Source organism: Engystomops pustulosus, chromosome 1, assembly GCF_040894005.1.
Source record: "Engystomops pustulosus chromosome 1, aEngPut4.maternal, whole genome shotgun sequence".
Lineage (NCBI taxonomy): Eukaryota > Metazoa > Chordata > Amphibia > Anura > Leptodactylidae > Engystomops > Engystomops pustulosus.
Window position 1 is genome coordinate 208117581 of NC_092411.1, and position 18743 is coordinate 208136323.

An 18743-nucleotide genomic window follows, 5' to 3' on the forward strand; every position below is an offset into this window, starting at 1 on the left:
TAATGCCATGAGATGCCAAAACAGATGCATAGACCATGCTACCATTACCATTTAAACAATATTTCCTTGGAAGGAAGGCTATGAGGTAAATGTTAGGAATAGTGAAGCTGTGATCTAACTAAAGTATTCAAATGTCCTCAAATTTCTCCCTGGCATTATTCCTGGTGACCATCTTTTGTACAGAGCTGTCTTGTAGTTATATTGTGTATCCAAGCCACAAAACCTCATTGTTCTGAATACACACACATTTTCCACTACTAAAGCCAAATAGGAAGTAGATGTAGATGTGGTTAGTGTTTTATATCTCATGTACCTGAAATAAAGAGATGAGGCAAGAAGACAGCAAGGCTTGTCATCCCATGTTTTATCTGCTTGTGCAGCATGTAGCTGTAAGCGACGTGTAATTTTCCTCTTTTTTTGGGCAGGATAGCTTTTCCAGTGTTTTTCATATGGAGTCTGATGAGCTACAAGAATCTGCCAATGCCATAAAAAGGTAAGTATGAGACGAGCCATAATAAGTAAATCGTATTCAAAGGCTCAACACTTTTTGTTACAAAAAGTGGAAAACATTAGTATTAAAATATCTAGAATGTTTCTAAGAACTGTGCAGTTTTCAGTGTGGGAATCAACAGCTAGAAACCCCACTTATTATTTCACCTGATTTACGGAGAGCATGCTTACTCCATTTATTGTATACTCCATTTATTGCATAGGGGACATGAGCACAGAGATCTCCGTCAACGCCTTTAAATGCATCACTTCCTGTTGGAAATTTTACAGAATTCCTTATGTTTAATAGAATTCCCCGGAGTCCCTGTTAGAGCTAAGTGGTGGGATAATGACTATGGATCCCAGATGCTACTATGTGGTGTATTCTAATTTGGTCATGTTTAGATTGAAGACTTTATGATATTTAACCATTAGTTATAGAAGAAGTCACTAAAGTTTCACAGGATCAGAGGCTGATTTATTGTTTTTCTTCAATTTAACTATATTTGCTATATGTCTATAAATATAATATAACTACCATTAGGAACAGAAATATAATATTGGAAGGTTGGATGAAATGACCCTGGGCCTCATGTGTTGTGTGATTTCAGCAACCTTTGCACTCTAGTTGCTATAATGTAGATGGTTGCATAGTTTCTATGCAATAGTGACACCTGCTGGTGAACTTCACATAGTAAATGTTGTTAAATATATAGATTTCTGGATCCCTTGTACTGATATCCCATATCTAGGGGAAGTAGGATACATTTTTTTAATAGGGTTGCTGAATCCTGGTTTAAATTGGTGTCCGATAATTCAAAACATTATATACTTGTAACAGCAAGACAGTATTTTCAAATCTGTTTGTAAGAGAGAAAAAAATCTTGCTCTTTCAAGTAGTGACATATCATCACCAGCTCCGGCAAAACCCTCTTATTGGGGATGTGGAGATTTTCTGCTGATGCAATGTAATTGGTATCAATTATTAGCTATTCAGAAACATCTGACTATTCAGTGTGGGATTTATTAAAACTGCAAGATAAGGGGAGAGAGGGGAAGACATACAGATGCTGAAGGAAGTTATCTAGGGCGGCACAATTACTGTATGACGCCTTTGAAACCTACTGAAGGTCCTCTCAGAGAGAATAGCTTTTTTTAGATTATTAGTAGAATATGTTACTTTTACATTTTTCTTAAAGGAAATCTAACATTTGTTTTCATGCATCGTTAACCAAACATACCTTAAGAATGCTGTAGTGACACTGATGCAGAAACATATCTTGGCAGAAACATATCTTGTTTAATTACTGATCCGAGTGATTTTGCTCAAAAAACAATTATAAAATTAGGTCCTTGGGAAAGCTGGGTTGCATTCAGTCTACCTTTCATAAACCCATTACACCGAGCTTCCTGAACTGTACAGACAGGACTAATCAACCTGAGCTGGATGACTTGTATAAGGCAGCTGGGGGATGGTTGATTACTTCTTCCTGTCAGGGACAACACAGTGATTACATCATTCTCTGGAGCAGTGCACAATTAGGGTAAGAGGAGAGTGCCAGGGCAACCATAGGATCGACAGAGCTTCATTATCATAATTGTATAATTGTTTTTTCAGCAAAACCTCTCAATTCAGGGATTAAACAAGATATGTTTCTGCATCTGTGCAGCTACAGCATTCTCAAGGTGTATATTGTTCACTATGCATGAAAAAAAAATGGTAGATTTCCTTTAAAAATATGACTGCTATAAAGGGACCTTCTCACAATAAGAATGCTGTCCATTCTGCAGCATATTTTAGAGCTGGAGACGCTTATTAGATTGTACAAAGCAGGGTAATCCCTAACTTCCCTAACTTTCATAAATGCAGGCATTCATTCCCAGTGTCTTATTCCTCTCATCTCTACCAGAGGACAGCTTCATTGCTGAGCATGTACATAAACTGCAACACACATTCACCTCAACTAAAAGCCTTGATCAGGGGTGCGCAACCCACCCTGACAGGCCACATGCAGCCTATCAAACCATGACATTTCTGTCTGCACCCTGCTGACAGAGTCCAATGAGTCTTTTATTACTAATGGTGCTGAAGGCTGTCTAGCCGTGAGTGCACCTGAGGACTCCTCACTGCTCCTGGGGTACTCTCCTGCTGCTCAACTCTGTCCTCACTGCTCCTGGGTCCTCTACTAGCACTCCACTCTGTCCTCACCGCTCCTGGCTCCTCTCCTGCTATTCTCTGTCCTCACTGCTCCTGGGTCCTCGCTGCTCCTGGGTCCTCTCTTACCGCTCCACTCTGTCCTCACTGCTCCTGGGTCCTCTCCTACCGCTCCACTCTGTCCTCACTGCTCCTGGCTCCTCTCCTGCTACACTCTGTCCTCACTGCTCCTGGCTCCTCCCCTGCTACACTCTGTCCTCGCTGCTCCTGGGTCCTCTTCTGTTTCTCCACTCTGTCCTCGCTGCTCCTGGGTCCTCTCCTACCACTCCACTCTGTCCTTGCTGCTCCTGGATCCTCTTCAGCTTCTCCACTCTGTCCTCACTGCTCCCGGGTCCTCTCCTGCTACTCCACTCAGTCCTCGCTGCTCCCGGGTCCTCTCCTGCTTCTCCACTCTGTCCTTTCTGCTCCTGGGTCCCTCCTGCTGCTCCACTCTGTCCTCACTGCTCCTGGGTCCTCTCCTGCTTCTCCACTCTTTCCTTGCTGCTCCTGGATCCTCTCATACCGCGTTACTCTGTCCTCACTGCTCCCGGTTCCTCTCCTACTGCTCCACTCTGTCCCCGCTGCTCCTGGGTCCCTCCTGCTTCTCCAATCTGTCCTTGCTGCTCCTGGGTCCTCTCCTACCGCTGCACTCTGTCCTCAATGCTCCTGGCTCCTCTCCTGCTCCACTCTGTCCTCGCTGCTCCCGGGTCCTCTCCTGCTGCTCCACTCTGTCCCCACTGCTTCTGGGTCCTCTCCTGCCACTCTACCCTGTCCTCACTGCTCCTGGCTCCTCCCCTGCTACTCTCTGTCCTCACTGCTCCTGGCTACTCTCCTGCTGCTCCACTCTGTCCTTGCTGCTCCTGGCTCCTCTCCTGCTTCTCCACTCTGTCCTTGCTGCTCCTGGCTCCTCTCCTGCTGCTCCACTCTGTCCTTGCTGCTCCTGGCTCCTCTCCTGCTTCTCCACTCTGTCCTTGCTGCTCCTGGGTCCGCTCCTGCTGCTCCTGCTTCTCCATTCTGTCCTCACTACTTATGTGTCCTCTCCTGCTTCTCCACTCTGTCCTCACTGCTCCTGGGTCAGTGTTTTTCAACTTTTCTAATGCTGTGAGCCCGCAACACAGTTCCTTATGTTGCGGTGACCCCAAACCATGTACAAGAATATAACTACTATAATTCTGCCCCCTATGTACAAGAATATAACTACTATAATACTGCCCCCTATGTACAAGACTATAACTACTATAATACTGCCCCCCATGTACAAAAATATAACTACTATAATACTGCCCCCCATGTACAAGAATATAACTACTATAATACTGCCCCCCATGTACAAGAATATAACTACTATAATACCACCCCCATGTACAAGAATATAACTACTATAATACTGCCCCCTATGTACAGGAATATAACTACTATAATACTGCCCCATATGTACAAGAATATAACTACTACAATACTGCCCCTTATGTACAAGAATATACACTCACCGGCCACTTTATTAGGTACACCTGTCCAACTGCTCGTTAACACTTAATTTCTAATCAGCCAATCACATGGCGGCAACTCAGTGCATTTAGGCATGTAGACATGGTCAAGACAATCTCCTGCAGTTCAAACCGAGCATCAGTATGGGGAAGAATGGTGATTTGAGTGCTATTGAACGTGGCATGGTTGTTGGTGCCAGAATGGCTGGTCTGAGTATTTCAGAAACTGCTGATCTACTGGGATTTTCATGCAAAACCATCTCCAGGGTTTACAGAGAATGGTCCGAAAAAGAAAAAACATCCAGTGAGCGGCAGTTCTGTGGGCGGAAATGCCTTGTTGATGCCAGAGGCCAGAGGAGAATGGGCAGACTGGTTCGAGCTGATAGAAAGGCAACAGTGACTGAAATCACAACCCGTTACAACCAAAGTAGGCAGAAGAGCATCTCTGAACGCACAGTACGTCGAACTTTGAGGCAGATGGGCTACAGCAGCAGAAGACCACACCGGGTGCCACTCCTTTCAGCTAAGAACAGGAAACTGAGGCTACAATTTGCACAAGCTCATCGAAATTGGACAGTAGAAGATTGGAAAAACGTTGCCTGGTCTGATGAGTCTCGATTTCTGCTGCGACATTCGGATGGTAGGGTCAGAATTTGGCGTCAACAACATGAAAGCATGGATCCATCCTGCCTTGTATCAACAGTTCAGGCTGGTGGTGGTGGTGTCATGGTGTGGGGAATATTTTCTTGGCACTCTTGGGGCCCCTTGGTACCAATTGAGCATCGTTGCAACGCCACAGCCTACCTGAGTATTGTTGCTGACCATGTCCATCCCTTTATGACCACAATGTACCCAACATCTGATGGCTACTTTCAGCAGGATAATGCGCCATGTCATAAAGCTGGAATCATCTCAGACTGGTTTCTTGAACATGACAATGAGTTCACTGTACTCAAATGGCCTCCACAGTCACCAGATCTCAATCCAATAGAGCATCTTTGGGATGTGGTGGAATGGGAGATTCGCATCATGGATGTGCAGCTGACAAATCTGCGGCAACTGTGTGATGCCATCATGTCAATATGGACCAAAATCTCTGAGGAATGCTTCCAGCACCTTGTTGAATCTATGCCATGAAGAATTGAGGCAGTTCTGAAGGCAAAAGGGGGTCCAACCCGTTACTAGCATGGTGTACCTAATAAAGTGGCCGGTGAGTGTAACTACTATAATTCTGCCCCCAATGTACAAGAATATAACTACTATAATACTGCCCCCTATGTACAAGACTATAACTACTATAATACTGCCCCCCATGTACAAGAATATAACTACTATAATACTGCCCCCCATGTACAAGAATATAACTACTATAATACCGCCCCCATGTACAAGAATATAACTACTATAATACTGCCCCATATGTACAAGAATATAACTACTATAATACTGCCCCTATGTACAAGAATATAACTACTATAATACTGCCCCATATGTACAAGAATATAACTACTATAATACTGCCCCCATGTACAAGAATATAACTACTATAATACTGCCCCATATGTACAAGAATATAACTACTATAATACTGCCCCCTTTGTACAAGAATATAACTACTATAATACTGCCCCCTATGTACAAGAATATAACTACTATAATACTGCCCCCCATGTACAAGAATATAACTACTATAATACCACCCCCATGTACAAGAATATAACTACTATAATACTGCCCCATATGTACAGGAATCTAACTACTATAATACTGCCCCCTATGTACAAGAATATAACTACTATAATACTGCCCCATATGTACAGGAATATAACAACTATAATACTGCCCCCTATGTACAAGAATATAACTACTATAATACTGCCCCATATGTACAAGAATATAACTACTATAATACTGCCCCCTTTGTACAAGAATATAACTACTATAATTCTGCCCCTATGTACAAGAATATAACTACTATAATACTGCCCCCTATGTACAAGGATATAACTACTATAATACTGCCCCCTATGTACAAGAATATCACTACTATAATACTGCCCCATATGTACAGGAATCTAACTACTATAATACTGCCCCCATGTTCAAGAATATAACTACTATAATACTGCCCCATATGTACAGGAATGTAACTACTGTAATACTGCCCCCTATGTACAAGAATATAACTACTATAATACTGGCCACTATGTACAAAAATATAACTGCCATAATACTGCCCTCAAGTTCTAGTTCCCCCTCCCTCCTACCAAGGGCCGGCTCCAAATTTTAGTAGGCCCCTGGGCGACAGAGCCTCAGGGGGCTGCTTTGAACTCACGTGACAGTATTTAAAATTCAAGATCTCAAACAGTCTCCTGTTCCCCAAAATATTCCCTAGTTTATCATCCCAAACAGCCGTATCATGGTCAGGGCAGTTTTGAGGTAATTTAACCAACAGGACGAGCCTAAAAATTTGTGCCCCTCCCCTCTGCCAAGTAATAAAACTGAAGCTTCAACTCATAATACACCCCTGAGCTGCTGCGGAACCTCATAATACACCCCTGAGCTGCTGCGGAACCTCATAATACACCCCCTCAGCTGCTGCGGAACCTCATAATACACCCCCTCAGCTGCTGCGGAACCTCATAATACACCCCCTCAGCTGCTGCGGAACCTCATAATACACCCCCTCAGCTGTTGCGGAACCTCATAATACACCCCCTCAGCTGCTGCGGAACCTCATAATACACCCCCTCAGCTGCTGCGGAACCTCATAATACACCCCCTCAGCTGCTGCGGAACCTCATAATACACCCCCTCAGCTGTAGCGGAATCTCATAATACACCCCCTCAGCTGCAGCGGGATCTCATAATACACCCCTGAGCTGCTGTGGAACTTCATAATACACATCTCAGCTGCTGCGGAACCTCATAATATGCAGTTCAGCTGCTGCAGAATACACATCACTGCTGACACAGAACCCTCTCTCCTTCTCATGTACACACATGCAGCAAGTATAGCTACATGCAGATACATACATACAAGCATGGAGGCAAACACACACACACTGACAGACAGATGCATACAGGCAAACACATCATCACACTCCTCCACCTCTTTGTCCCGATTTCTGAGCTGCCAGACTTCTGCTTTACTGCAGCTACCCTAGTTTTCATCCCACCTCCTGCCTCCAATTCTGGTCCCCCTCTCCTGCCCCCACTTTTGGTCCCTCCTGCTGCCCCCAGTTCTAGACCCCCCCCCCCTCCCTCCTGGGACCCCCAGGTTGAGAACCGCTGTGCTATGGATTCTCCAGTATTTGTCTTCTCTGGGTTCTCCAATACAATAGTTATGTGTTCTGGATTCTTCACTATTATTGTCTGCTCAGAATGCAGCATTTTGTTGCTGAGGTGGTATTTATTGATGTACTGTGGATGCTGGTGCATCTAGGGTACTGGTTCCTTATGTGGCTCCTTAAAGTTCATCAGTATGATGATGTGGCCCTTGGACCAATAAATGCTGCTAACCCTTGCCTAAATCCTAAGATCAGTAATATAACAGACATGTAAAGGAAGTTTTATAATTTTTATAATTTATTATATGTTTGTGGAATCATTCCATTTTTATCACAACTGCGACAAAATTGTTACCGTCTCCAGAGAGCTAGTACAAAGTTTCCTATCTGCATGTTGTATGTTATAAAGTAGGAGAAAATGAGCAGAATGACATATAGTTTTGCTAGAATTACTCGTATAGAGGCAGTCTAATTTTGGCCTATACAAAGTGCAGAACTGGCAGCTGCATCAATTTGTTGCATTTCAAGGTGTCGTTTCACCATCAAACCTAAACATGTGGCCTCTACATTTCTAAGGAAAGGCAATCAATACCTGACAACCAAACAACATAGAACGCGTGTTCCTGTTTTTAATTACCATAACATAACCTACATTTTCCTATAAGGTTACATGTTCAGCTGGTAAGATGGAGTTTCTTAAATGGGGCCTCATTATGTTTGCTACAAATAAAGAATTAGGTTAAGTCTACATTACAGTGCAATACAAGTAGTGTTTTATTTACCATATATATTTATTTTGGTGATATTAACTAATTTATCATATGCAGGGATTATGATGGAAGCAAAATTAATTACATGTATGCCCAGTTTGTGGCAAATACAATGGAACCACTCAACATACCAGATGTGAGTAAGGACAAAAGATTTTCATGGACAGTAAGTATAATTACAAATGAAGATTAACTGAAGTAGTGTGACAGTACAATGAGTCAGAGGTATATGTAATATTTGACTACTTCTAGAACTGTGTATATAGTATGTTCTAGACAATTATGAACAAATTCAAATGACTTAATATTGTTTTGAAGTACATTGGTAGCATCTTAGGGATACTCTAAAAGAACCTCTATTCTTTATGTTAATGAACACCATGGTACAACTGGGATGTTGCCCTCGCCCCAATAGCATGGGCCCACAGGAGACCTGCACATGCATAGCACTGCCTGATTCCTTATATACTGTATACAGGCAAGTTTCCTCTGGGCCATGCGTCAGGAACATGTATGAACTTGTACAAGACAGGTTCTGTAGCTTTGTTCCAAAGTTGAATATGTATGTCAGTTGGAACTGGTATATTATGTAAGAGTAACATGAGGGAAATTATTTTATGTTCCTTGTGACAATTGGATTTTAAAAAATTTGGGTTGTCAATGGACTGCAGCTAAAACACAGTAATTTGCCAGCCTACAGAGAACTTCTAGAGGTCACAGTGGGCAGTTTGGTTGCGTGCCCTTAAGTTGGGCAATGCCTCTATATATTTACATATAGCAATCATATATCTTTTACTCATATGAGCAATGGCAAATGTTGTCTTTAAATGTTATAGCCTGAATTTTTTTTTACAGAATGAAAATGAAGAAAATAACACCAAACAAATTCAAAGTCTGCTCTGTACACCTATTAAGAACGGGAAGAAGAATAAAGTGATAGGTGCTTATTTATTCTTTTCAATCTTCTTGTTTAATCTGAAATATTTTTATTGAATTTTTTTCAGTTACAAAAAAATTCAGTTGGGTTATGTTGGTGTGATTGTAGTGGTCTTTGGTGGCCTTTTGCATCAGTGCCATCTTGGTAAAGATAACATAGCTCTACTAAACATATCTTCAAAAGAAATAAAAGTAACAGAGGTGATTGTGAGTTACGGAAACCATGTATTACGGTGCACTACATTGCTTATGTACCTCCCAAATTACAAACAGTCTAATTTGTTTTGCTGCACTTTTCTGGAACTCCGCTTCCAGTAATGGGAGTAACGGAAAAGGTATTGGACAGGAACTTTCCACTGCTCCCCCTACTCCCAAGCTGATAGACAAAAAAGTACCAATGTTTCGCCAACTTGGAAATATCCCTTTAAGTCTACAAAGCAGAGAGTGATGTAAACCTCTGGCATTAAAGGAAATCAAGAAGTATGAAAAAGTAAAAAAAAACACTGATAATACTTACTTAGGCTGCTCTACATCTTGATCCTGGTGCTTGTCTTCGCTAGTCTTGACACGTCGGGAACACTTAGAAAAGAGAATTATAAAATGCAGCCCAGAGCACGGGACGAGATCGGGACGGTTTGGTGCTCTGGGCTGCTAATTATGGATGCCTCCAGCATGACTTTATCTCCCTCACCACCATGGGAGAGGGAGGCATCTATCAAGCGGGAAGCATGAATAATGCCTCTCGTGTGTCGTCTCCTTTTTCTCCCTGCGCTCTGGGCTGCTTTTTATAAGTGTCTTTTCTAGGTGATCCTGGGGTGTCGAGACTATTGAAGACAAGTGTCGTATCAAGATGAAGAGGAGCGTAGGTTAGTTTTTTCAGTGATTTTTTTACTTTTTCAAACTGGTTGATTTTCTTTAAATTGCTGGGAGATGAAACAGAAAAACAGGAGCAGTAATGTGAACCCCATATTGAGAGTAAGAAAACCTCAGGGTATTCCCATAATTACATTGATGATTCAGTGGATCACATCGCAAAATGTATGAAATGGTCACTAACTTTTCAACAAGTTTAGAATTAATCAACAAAAGTGAATACAATAAAAACTTTATAGCATCTTATCAGAGAAAAGTGCTGTGTCTTCTTTTCCTTGGCATCTTGTAAGATAGTCAAACACTCACTGTGGTTTCAGATTGTATAGAAGCTCTATGCAGAGTAAAGAGGGAGATCCTGCAGAGAGGGGAACTGCAAGAAAATATACATTATATGTCAAGTACATACACTGTTCTACTGTTGTATTCAAATATTGTTGAAATGTAAAGTACACTTTAAAATCTGTAAATTGTATTCTCACACTCCTCCCTCCACATAACTGATGTCACCGGCTGATACCTTGTCTTATCATTCTTTCTGCAGTGATCCAGCATATGCTGTTCCTTCTGTTTTTCTGTGTTGTTAACAATGGCTCCACTTGTGAACAGGGAACATGTGCAATATGTTTCTCTATGGCATATCTTACCAACGCTGCTCATTTTCATTGGTAGAAAAAGTCTGTCTTGCTTTCTAGTACATTATTTGGATAACACTGGTACAACAACTGGTCAACCATTACAAGCTCCAACTCAGCAAATGATCTCATGCTGAAAAAGTCTGGATGTCTGGATCGCAGCTGACTTTTCTGCTGTGCTTCCTTATGCCTGGGATGCTTCACGCATCCCAGCCCACTTCATACTTCAGCCCATCCTAAATCATGACTATGAGTTTTTTTGCTTACCTCTGACTTCTGGATATTTGGCAAATGTCACAGCACAACTAACCGTGCCATGTAAATTAACAAATCCACATTAATTCTTATTTATGTGGATAACTGACAAACCATAGTTTCATTTCTTTACAAAGCAGCATTCTTGTATGTATTAATGTCCCTAGTGATGTATTTATCATAGGAGTCTGCCAACTTGTAAACAAGGTGGACGAAAACTCTGGCAAAATCAAGGCCTTCAACAGAAACGATGAGCAATTTCTGGAAGCCTTTGCAATTTTCTGTGGCTTGGGGATCCAGAACACCCAGATGTATGAAGTTGTGGAGAGAGCCATGGCCAAACAGATGGTGACATTAGAGGTGAGTCCACAATAAAAGGATTGTTTCTTGGCAGCGCACCGCTGTTCCAACATCTTGTTCAAGCATTAAATAATTATTGTCAAACACAAGCTTGCAAACACCCTCCTCAAGGATTTACACTTCTCTTGCTCCGCTCAATAGAAAGTTGGCTTTAATAAATATTCCAGACACCCATCTGTTGTTTGTGACAGAAGCTACATCCTCTGATGCCTGATATTAAACTTGTAGGGCAGCTTTATCTAATTAAACAGTAGAGGTCCTATAAACAAAACTATGCAAAATATTCTGTTTTCTCTGCTTACATATAAGTTCACATGCTATGTGTCTGTGATACAACAAGGGAAATCATATAAATCATTCTCAAAGTTACTGTGTTCTTTCCTGGACTTACCAGCTACATTCGACATACAAAGCTATTTCTGACTTTTATACCAAAGGACTTGCTATATCTGTATAAAAGTTTTTCTTTCTTTAAACTTAATTTTGTTGTCTTATTTTAGAAATTACATTTTGAAGCTTCAGAACTAAATTAACAGTTTTCCAAAAAGTTTAACAATTTTTGCAACCTAAATAAAATAACACATCTACATAATAGAAGTGCAGTATACATTTTTAACCACATAAAGATCAGTGATCAAAGATGAAGAATAGTGATGTGCAGGTTTTTTAGAATTCACATTTGTTGAATTATCCTGACTTCAGGAAAAAAAGTATTATGGGTCAGAGGGCTGCAAAATGGGGGTACTAACAGTGAAGTTCTCTTACTGTGGTTAAAATCCAGTTACTGCAGTATTTGATGTTTTTCAATTTTGAAACTTGGACTGAACTGGACTCTAATCATTTAATCAGACCCGGCACAACTCATCACATCATGTGAGATCCATATCTGGTTTATGTTACAGCCTTCCCTCCCTACCTGCTCTAAAAAGGACAATTGTGAAATTATTAAAGCTCTGTTGTTTCCCTCTCTCTTTCACTGTCCCTCCAGCTACAGCTTCTTTCTAGCTCTGCCTCCTGGCTGTAATGGTGCTCGTAAATGTGACCCTGCTCTTTTACAGCAGGGTCACATGTACCCCCGGCCAATCACAGCCAAGCTGCATGGGCATGGCTGTGGTTGCTGAGGGAGAGAAAGCTGTTGGCTGCTTTTTCACTGTTAAGATCTGCTCATCCCTAATGAAGAACTAAATATCTGGCTCGTAACACCCCAAGAGTGATGCTCACCCCTTTTCATCGCAAAGTAGTAACGGGATATCCAGACTACTGTGAGATGCATCTGAATTCCTCCAAAGCATCCGGATACAAAGCAAAAAAGAAGTTGCATGTGTGTTGGTATGGGTTTTCGAAGACTGTGTATAAAGTATTTTCCTATGTCTCCATAGTGCATTGGAGGTGTGGCTAAAAAGGCTCTCTCCTACAAATATTTTGGTCCACCTACCTGCTTACCATGGACTGCGTGAAATTGCTTCACATTTGATTGATGACCTCTTCTTTCAAACAACACTGGGCTCTTCCATTTGCATCACAACATCCCTCTATAGAAATAAAAAATTGAATACATTTTAAATGCAGTAAAAGCCTGCAAAGTGGCCCTATGGAACTGAACCCTCCCAATCCATCTTAACCCCATAAAGAAAAAAGACGTTACTGTACATCTTGTTGCTTAGGGAGAAGTATGAAGCAGGCTCACGGGCTGAGCCCTCTTCATACTCACCAAGTGTTTGCTTCACAATGGAGCAAATACCTGTCGCCTACACCCACGACCGGTGCTAGCACCGATCGCGGGTGTTAACCCTTTTATCACTGCCGACAAAGCTGCTGGGAACATTAATTAGCCAGTGGCAGGTGGGCGCCGTTATCTTGGCTCGGATCCTCGCTCACCATGACGCCATCATGTTTTAGGCTACCTACTACAATGTGCGATTTGCACATTGTAATAGATGGTGTGCAAAATCCCCATATACTGCCATACTGTAGGAACATATGGGCCACGGCGCTGTAATACAGGAAAAGATCGGACATGTCCTATCTTTTCCCGGGCTACGGAGCAGTACAGTGCAGCACATGTGCAGCACCGTACCATGCCGTTAGCCCATAGAAGTGTATGGGGGACGTATATCGGCCGTATATACACGTCCCCCATACATGTGTGTGAATGCAGCCTAAAACCTATACAAATTTGTTATCTCCATGATCGTACTGATCCAAAGAATGAAGTAGACATGTAATTTGAGGCGCACAGTGAAAACTGTAAAAAACCCAAACCCACAAGAAAATGGAGCAATACACGGCATGGAATAATAAATACCATCACTATGAAGTACAATGTATTACACAGAAAACAAGCCCTTACACAGCTCTTGAAATGGAAAAATAAAAGAGTTTAGATTTTTGTATTCACGGCGCGCGCTGGGTCACGGTGCATGGAGAGGGCTCACGGGCTGAGCCCGCTCCATAGCCGATAAGTCTTTGCTGCATATTGCACCGATCACGGATGTTATCCCGGCGATCGACTCCGGCAAAGCTGCCGGCAGCTTCAAATAGATGGCAGCGCATGGGCACCGCCATCTTGCCGAGGCACTTATTTGCCTTTTTGAAAAATATTAAAATAATCTATAAAAAGTGATCAAAAGGTTGTACAGTCCTAAAATGATATAATTGAGAACATAATCAAAAGTCGCAAAAAAAATGGCACCACCCACAGCTGCGTACAATGAAGTATGAAAAAGTTATTAGCACCAGAAGACGGCAAAATAAAAAAAAAAATTTTGTACGGGAGGTTTTAATTTTTGTAAATGTATGAAAACATTATAAAACCTATACAAATTTGGTACCCCAACAATCGTATCGACCCAAAGAATAAATCAGACATGTCATTTAGGGCAAACAGTGAAAGCCGTAAAATCCTCAAGAAAACAGCGCAAATGCATTTTTCCACCATTTTCTCTGCATTTGAAATTTTTTTTCCCACTTCCCGGTACATGGCATGGAATATTCAATATCATCAATATGAAGTGCAATTTGTTATGAAGAAAACAAGCCCTCACAGACCTTTACGTGTAAAAATAAAAATGTTATAGATTTTTGAAGGTGGGGGAGTGAAAAAACAATGAAGGACCTGGTCCTTAATCGGTTAAATTGTATTGTAAATATATTTATCTCTCTGCCTTCTTTTTTCTGGCACCCCCTCGCTCTCTACTTCTATTCCTTCTAATACAGTCTTTAAAAAGGCACTGGATCAATGGTGGGGTCCATGTGTGTACCTACCATAAAGCCCTGTATTCTCTGTTTACAGGCTTAGCTTTGGCGATGACTGGTCGCCTTCTGTATTTCAAAATTAAAAACCTATAAATGCAAACAAAGGGTTAACGAGTTAGAAACTCCAACATGTTGCACTGTTAAATCTCCTTTGATCAGAGTTGTTTTAAAAGGATTACTCAAGCTACTCAATACATTCTATTGAACGTGGGTGTCAAGTAACAATAATAATAATACATCTTTTCTTGTATAGCGCTAACATATTATGCAGCGCTATACAGATCATGGGTACATATACAGATATAAAAATAAGACAATTTCCTGCAATAATATGGTAAGATGGTACACTAGGAATGAGGATCCTGTTTGCAAGAGCTTTCAATTGGCCCATTTACTTCTTAAGATGTTTTCCATTTTAAGGTGGTCAGGTTAGAATGAGCATGAGCAGACCTTTTCCTTATAAAGACAGTACATTAAGAAATTCAAGGGTAGTGATTCTCAGAAGTGATTGGTCTTTTCAGATGCAGTGATAGCCTCTTCCTTTCATCCGAAATTTTACTTGACTGATTTGTATTGCAGATTCTCTCATATCATGCATCTGCTGCCGAAGAGGAAACCATGGAGCTGCAGGTAACAGCGGTAAAAACAATTTTATTTCTCTCACTGAAAAGTAATATTTTTTGTATTTTCATGTCAAAGTACAGTGCTTGCATGCTGATGGGAAAAACGTAAGGAAATATGGGCAATTTCAGAAGTGCAGTGCGAGTGGGTGAGGCTTTTAACATTCGTCTGAGCATTGAATGGTTATATATGTTGTAATGATGATGGTTTTATGATAATTGCAAACAGCAGAACAAATATTTCTTCAAATCTCCACTCTACTTTGTTTTCATTTTTAAATGTATTGAAACTGTCTAAAACCCTTGCCCTAAATGTTGCTCTACAAGGAGCAGTCAAAACACACATTTTTAGCATACTGTATAACTTCTCTTTCTGCAGAGATTAAATAGGAACTGTAACTTCTCCTGACATGTCTAGTTTAGTATCATAAATAGGTATGAGCAGGCGTAAACCGCTATGTTCGAGTCCAGTGATTTCCATTGCCCTTTATATGAGCTGACTGTCCGAATCATAAATAAGCAGGTCCTATTCCTGCCTGAGTTTGCTGTTCATGCAGTATTTTCTACTACACACATGCCCCAAACAACAGGTCCATTGCACATGTTTGTAGGATGAGTGTGTGCAAATACTTGATTCCAGTTCCTAACCCCAAGTGACAGTATATTCATGATGCTCGAGTTATGATTGGTAACATATCCTCTTTAACAGTTGTTGTGAGTACCATACAGTAGGGTTATATTGATTTATTAGAACTAACAATTTTTGACATTTTTGATCTCTTTTTTTCTCATGTTAAAAAATGTTAAAAAAAAAAAATAAAGCAAACGTAAATCTTGTATTATGTCTGTCAATGTAATATTGCATCATATAGATCTACATTTAAAGAAAAAAATCATATTACACACTTTATATGGTGGTTTCTGGTAGACAGTTCCTGAATTGGAATTGCACAAGAATTTACACAGCTAACTCCTAGCAAGTCTTTGACAGCCGTAAGGAAATATGTGCTGTCTGTCTGAGCTACAAGTTAGCTGAGACCCCTGTCAAAGTACCAAGAATAGATCTTATTCCAAACAAACTCCAAATACTTTCCCTTTCCTTTAATTATTTAGCTTAGGAAAAAATGAAAATGAAAAAGCGACATGGGGCACCAGGAGGGGTTAGAAATTGGAAAGTAAACTCATCTGTATATGAAAGTTAAGATTAAAAGCAGACTTCACTGCATGATATCGTGTAGAAGTCCATTGCTAATAATAATGGAACAAATCCAACCGTTCATTCTTTCAGCTTTCTTATTATTAGAGAAAGGAGATGGTCTGCCATGTGAAATACAGCCTTTTGTTCACTGTCAGGATGCCTCCATAGACAGTAGATGTTTACAATAGATATGGGATCTGGCTACTAACATCTAATTGTAATGATCACCGGTTTGTGGACTCACTGTGCTATCCAACTAGTTTGGCTTTGGAACACCCACCAAGGGCCTTAACCCAGAACCCCCTGGGTTTTAATCCTTTTAACTCTATACAGGCAGTCCCCAACTAAAGGACACCCAAGTTACAGACGGCTGCTAGTTACAGACGGACCTTTCTGCCCACTGTGACCTCTGGTGAAGCTCTCTGGATGCTGATAATTTGCTGAACTTTAGCCCCAGACTGCAATGATCAACTGTATGGTGTCTGTAATGAAGCTTTATGGTCAATCTTTGTTCCTATGGCAGCCCAAAATTTTGAAAATCCAACTGTAACAGGGACAAAATTTTTTTTTTGTCTGCATTTACCCCTTCAAAATATACCTGCTGTGACTTGCATACAAATTCCTTATAAAGGGTATCTATCAGTCAAATTAACCCTCTACATGCCTGTAAACAAAAACAATCAGGTCCTAAAGCTGTATTCAAATGAGATGAGTCCAATGAACCTTTTCAAATTCAGCAGTACGGTATATCTGATGTCTGTGTCTCTCACAGGCAGCAAATAAAGCACAAACACTAGCATTGCTTTACGATACATTACCCACAGACCTAAGGAGAGGGAAGGGGTAACATCACTTTCTCTCTCCATATGCCCAGACTCCATCATTTGCATAAATAAGAATAGATGATTTTGTGATGATTAATGTATTGATCAACTAGATAAAGGCTGGGATGGAATCCTTGTGAGCTGCTTTTAACAGGCAGTGGTGACAGAAATATTGACAAAGACCTGATGACTGGTGTCCTTTAAGAACAAGCATAAAGAAACAAAAGAATCTTGTACATAACCTGGGGATTGCCTGTACAAGGAGAGATCATAAGGCCGTTACCTTCTGTCGAGTCTCAGTGTGGAAGGGAGCCCATGCACACCCGCTAGGACCCAAGAGGCAACAGAAGCATGGTGGATGCCCATGACCATCACCGTTACACTAATGTTGCTGGCCAACTTGTTTATTTTTGCCTTTGACATAGTAGTCTAGGGTGGAAATTATTAATACCGGTATTAGTTAGCAGTTTTCATTCTATAAGAATAAATTAAAGTAGCGATGATACATGGTGCAAAATAAGGATAAAATCATGGTAATTGTTTAATTGTAGTGTAGTGGGGACCTATGACCCCTAATATAGTACTCGCCTATGAGATTTGTGATGTACCTCTAGCTAATTGATGTTTCTTGTCTTTCCTAGGGATCTGTTGTGCCATCTGCACAATCGCTTAAATTGACAGACTTCTACTTCAGCGACTTTGAGCTTACTGACATGGAAACCACACTAGCTACAAGTCGAATGTTTACAGACCTCAACCTTGTGCAGACCTTCCAAATGAAGTATGAGGTATGGCATTAATGAAAACTATCCTCACCAGACCTATTTGATACTTAATTGCAGCTGCCTGTTTGTTTTGGACACTTTACTTGGTAATGTTCATACTAAATAATATTTTGTTCCAATGTCTTATGCCATCCTCCCAGTATTTAATGGGATACCAAAGAGAATTCCAGCATCAGGACATCTGGAGCCAATTTACTGGTCTCCAGCTTCATGGGCTCTGAAGCTTGATTTATCAAGTGTCAGAAAGTCAGAGTATTTCTAGTTGCCCATGGCAACCAATCATAGCTCAGCTTTCATATTACCAGTTACCAGTTAAAGGGGAGATGTGATTGGTTGCCATGGGCAACTAGAAATATTCTGACTGTCAGACACTTGATAAATGTGTATTGTGACAGTATGTGGTATCATGTGCATACAATGTATTTCATTTGACTTTGCCAAGGCTAAGAAACCCAAAGCTGGTGCATTGATTTATTACAAGCTATCTGTGTTCTAAATTTTTTATATATTTAAATAGAGTATGTATTGTCCTTTACCACATTCTGGACAAAATTGTATTATTGCTCTTCTATGATCCATATCAACAAATACCCCCCAGAAACCTCATACAGTGTGTAACTTTAAGAAGTCCTTTTAAATGTCCTTATATATGTTTCACTGATGGCTCTATCCATGGGATTAGAGCCACCAATCTTCTAAATAAAACTTCCTAACTGATGCTGACACTGGTAACCTGGCCGCCCTCAGGAGTGAGGAAGTTGAAAGAGAAGTTGTC

The 18743-nt window shown here is 40.9% G+C and overlaps 1 protein-coding gene across 7 annotated transcripts in view; it reads left to right on the forward strand.

Moving 5' to 3' along the window:
- Positions 1 to 18743, forward strand: part of PDE5A (phosphodiesterase 5A) — a 208779-nt gene that overhangs the window by 140510 nt on the left and 49526 nt on the right. For 5 of the 7 annotated variants that reach the window (XM_072119190.1, XM_072119184.1, XM_072119189.1 and 2 more), the window contains exons 7-12: positions 426 to 493; positions 8288 to 8396; positions 9086 to 9170; positions 11111 to 11286; positions 15121 to 15180; positions 17825 to 17971. In XM_072119190.1, coding sequence (XP_071975291.1) covers positions 426 to 493; positions 8288 to 8396; positions 9086 to 9170; positions 11111 to 11286; positions 15121 to 15180; positions 17825 to 17971 — 645 coding nt within the window. The remainder of the gene's footprint in view (positions 1 to 425; positions 494 to 8287; positions 8397 to 9085; positions 9171 to 11110; positions 11287 to 15120; positions 15181 to 17824; positions 17972 to 18743) is intronic. The other 2 variants (XM_072119188.1, XM_072119175.1) reach the window with 1 other exon arrangement.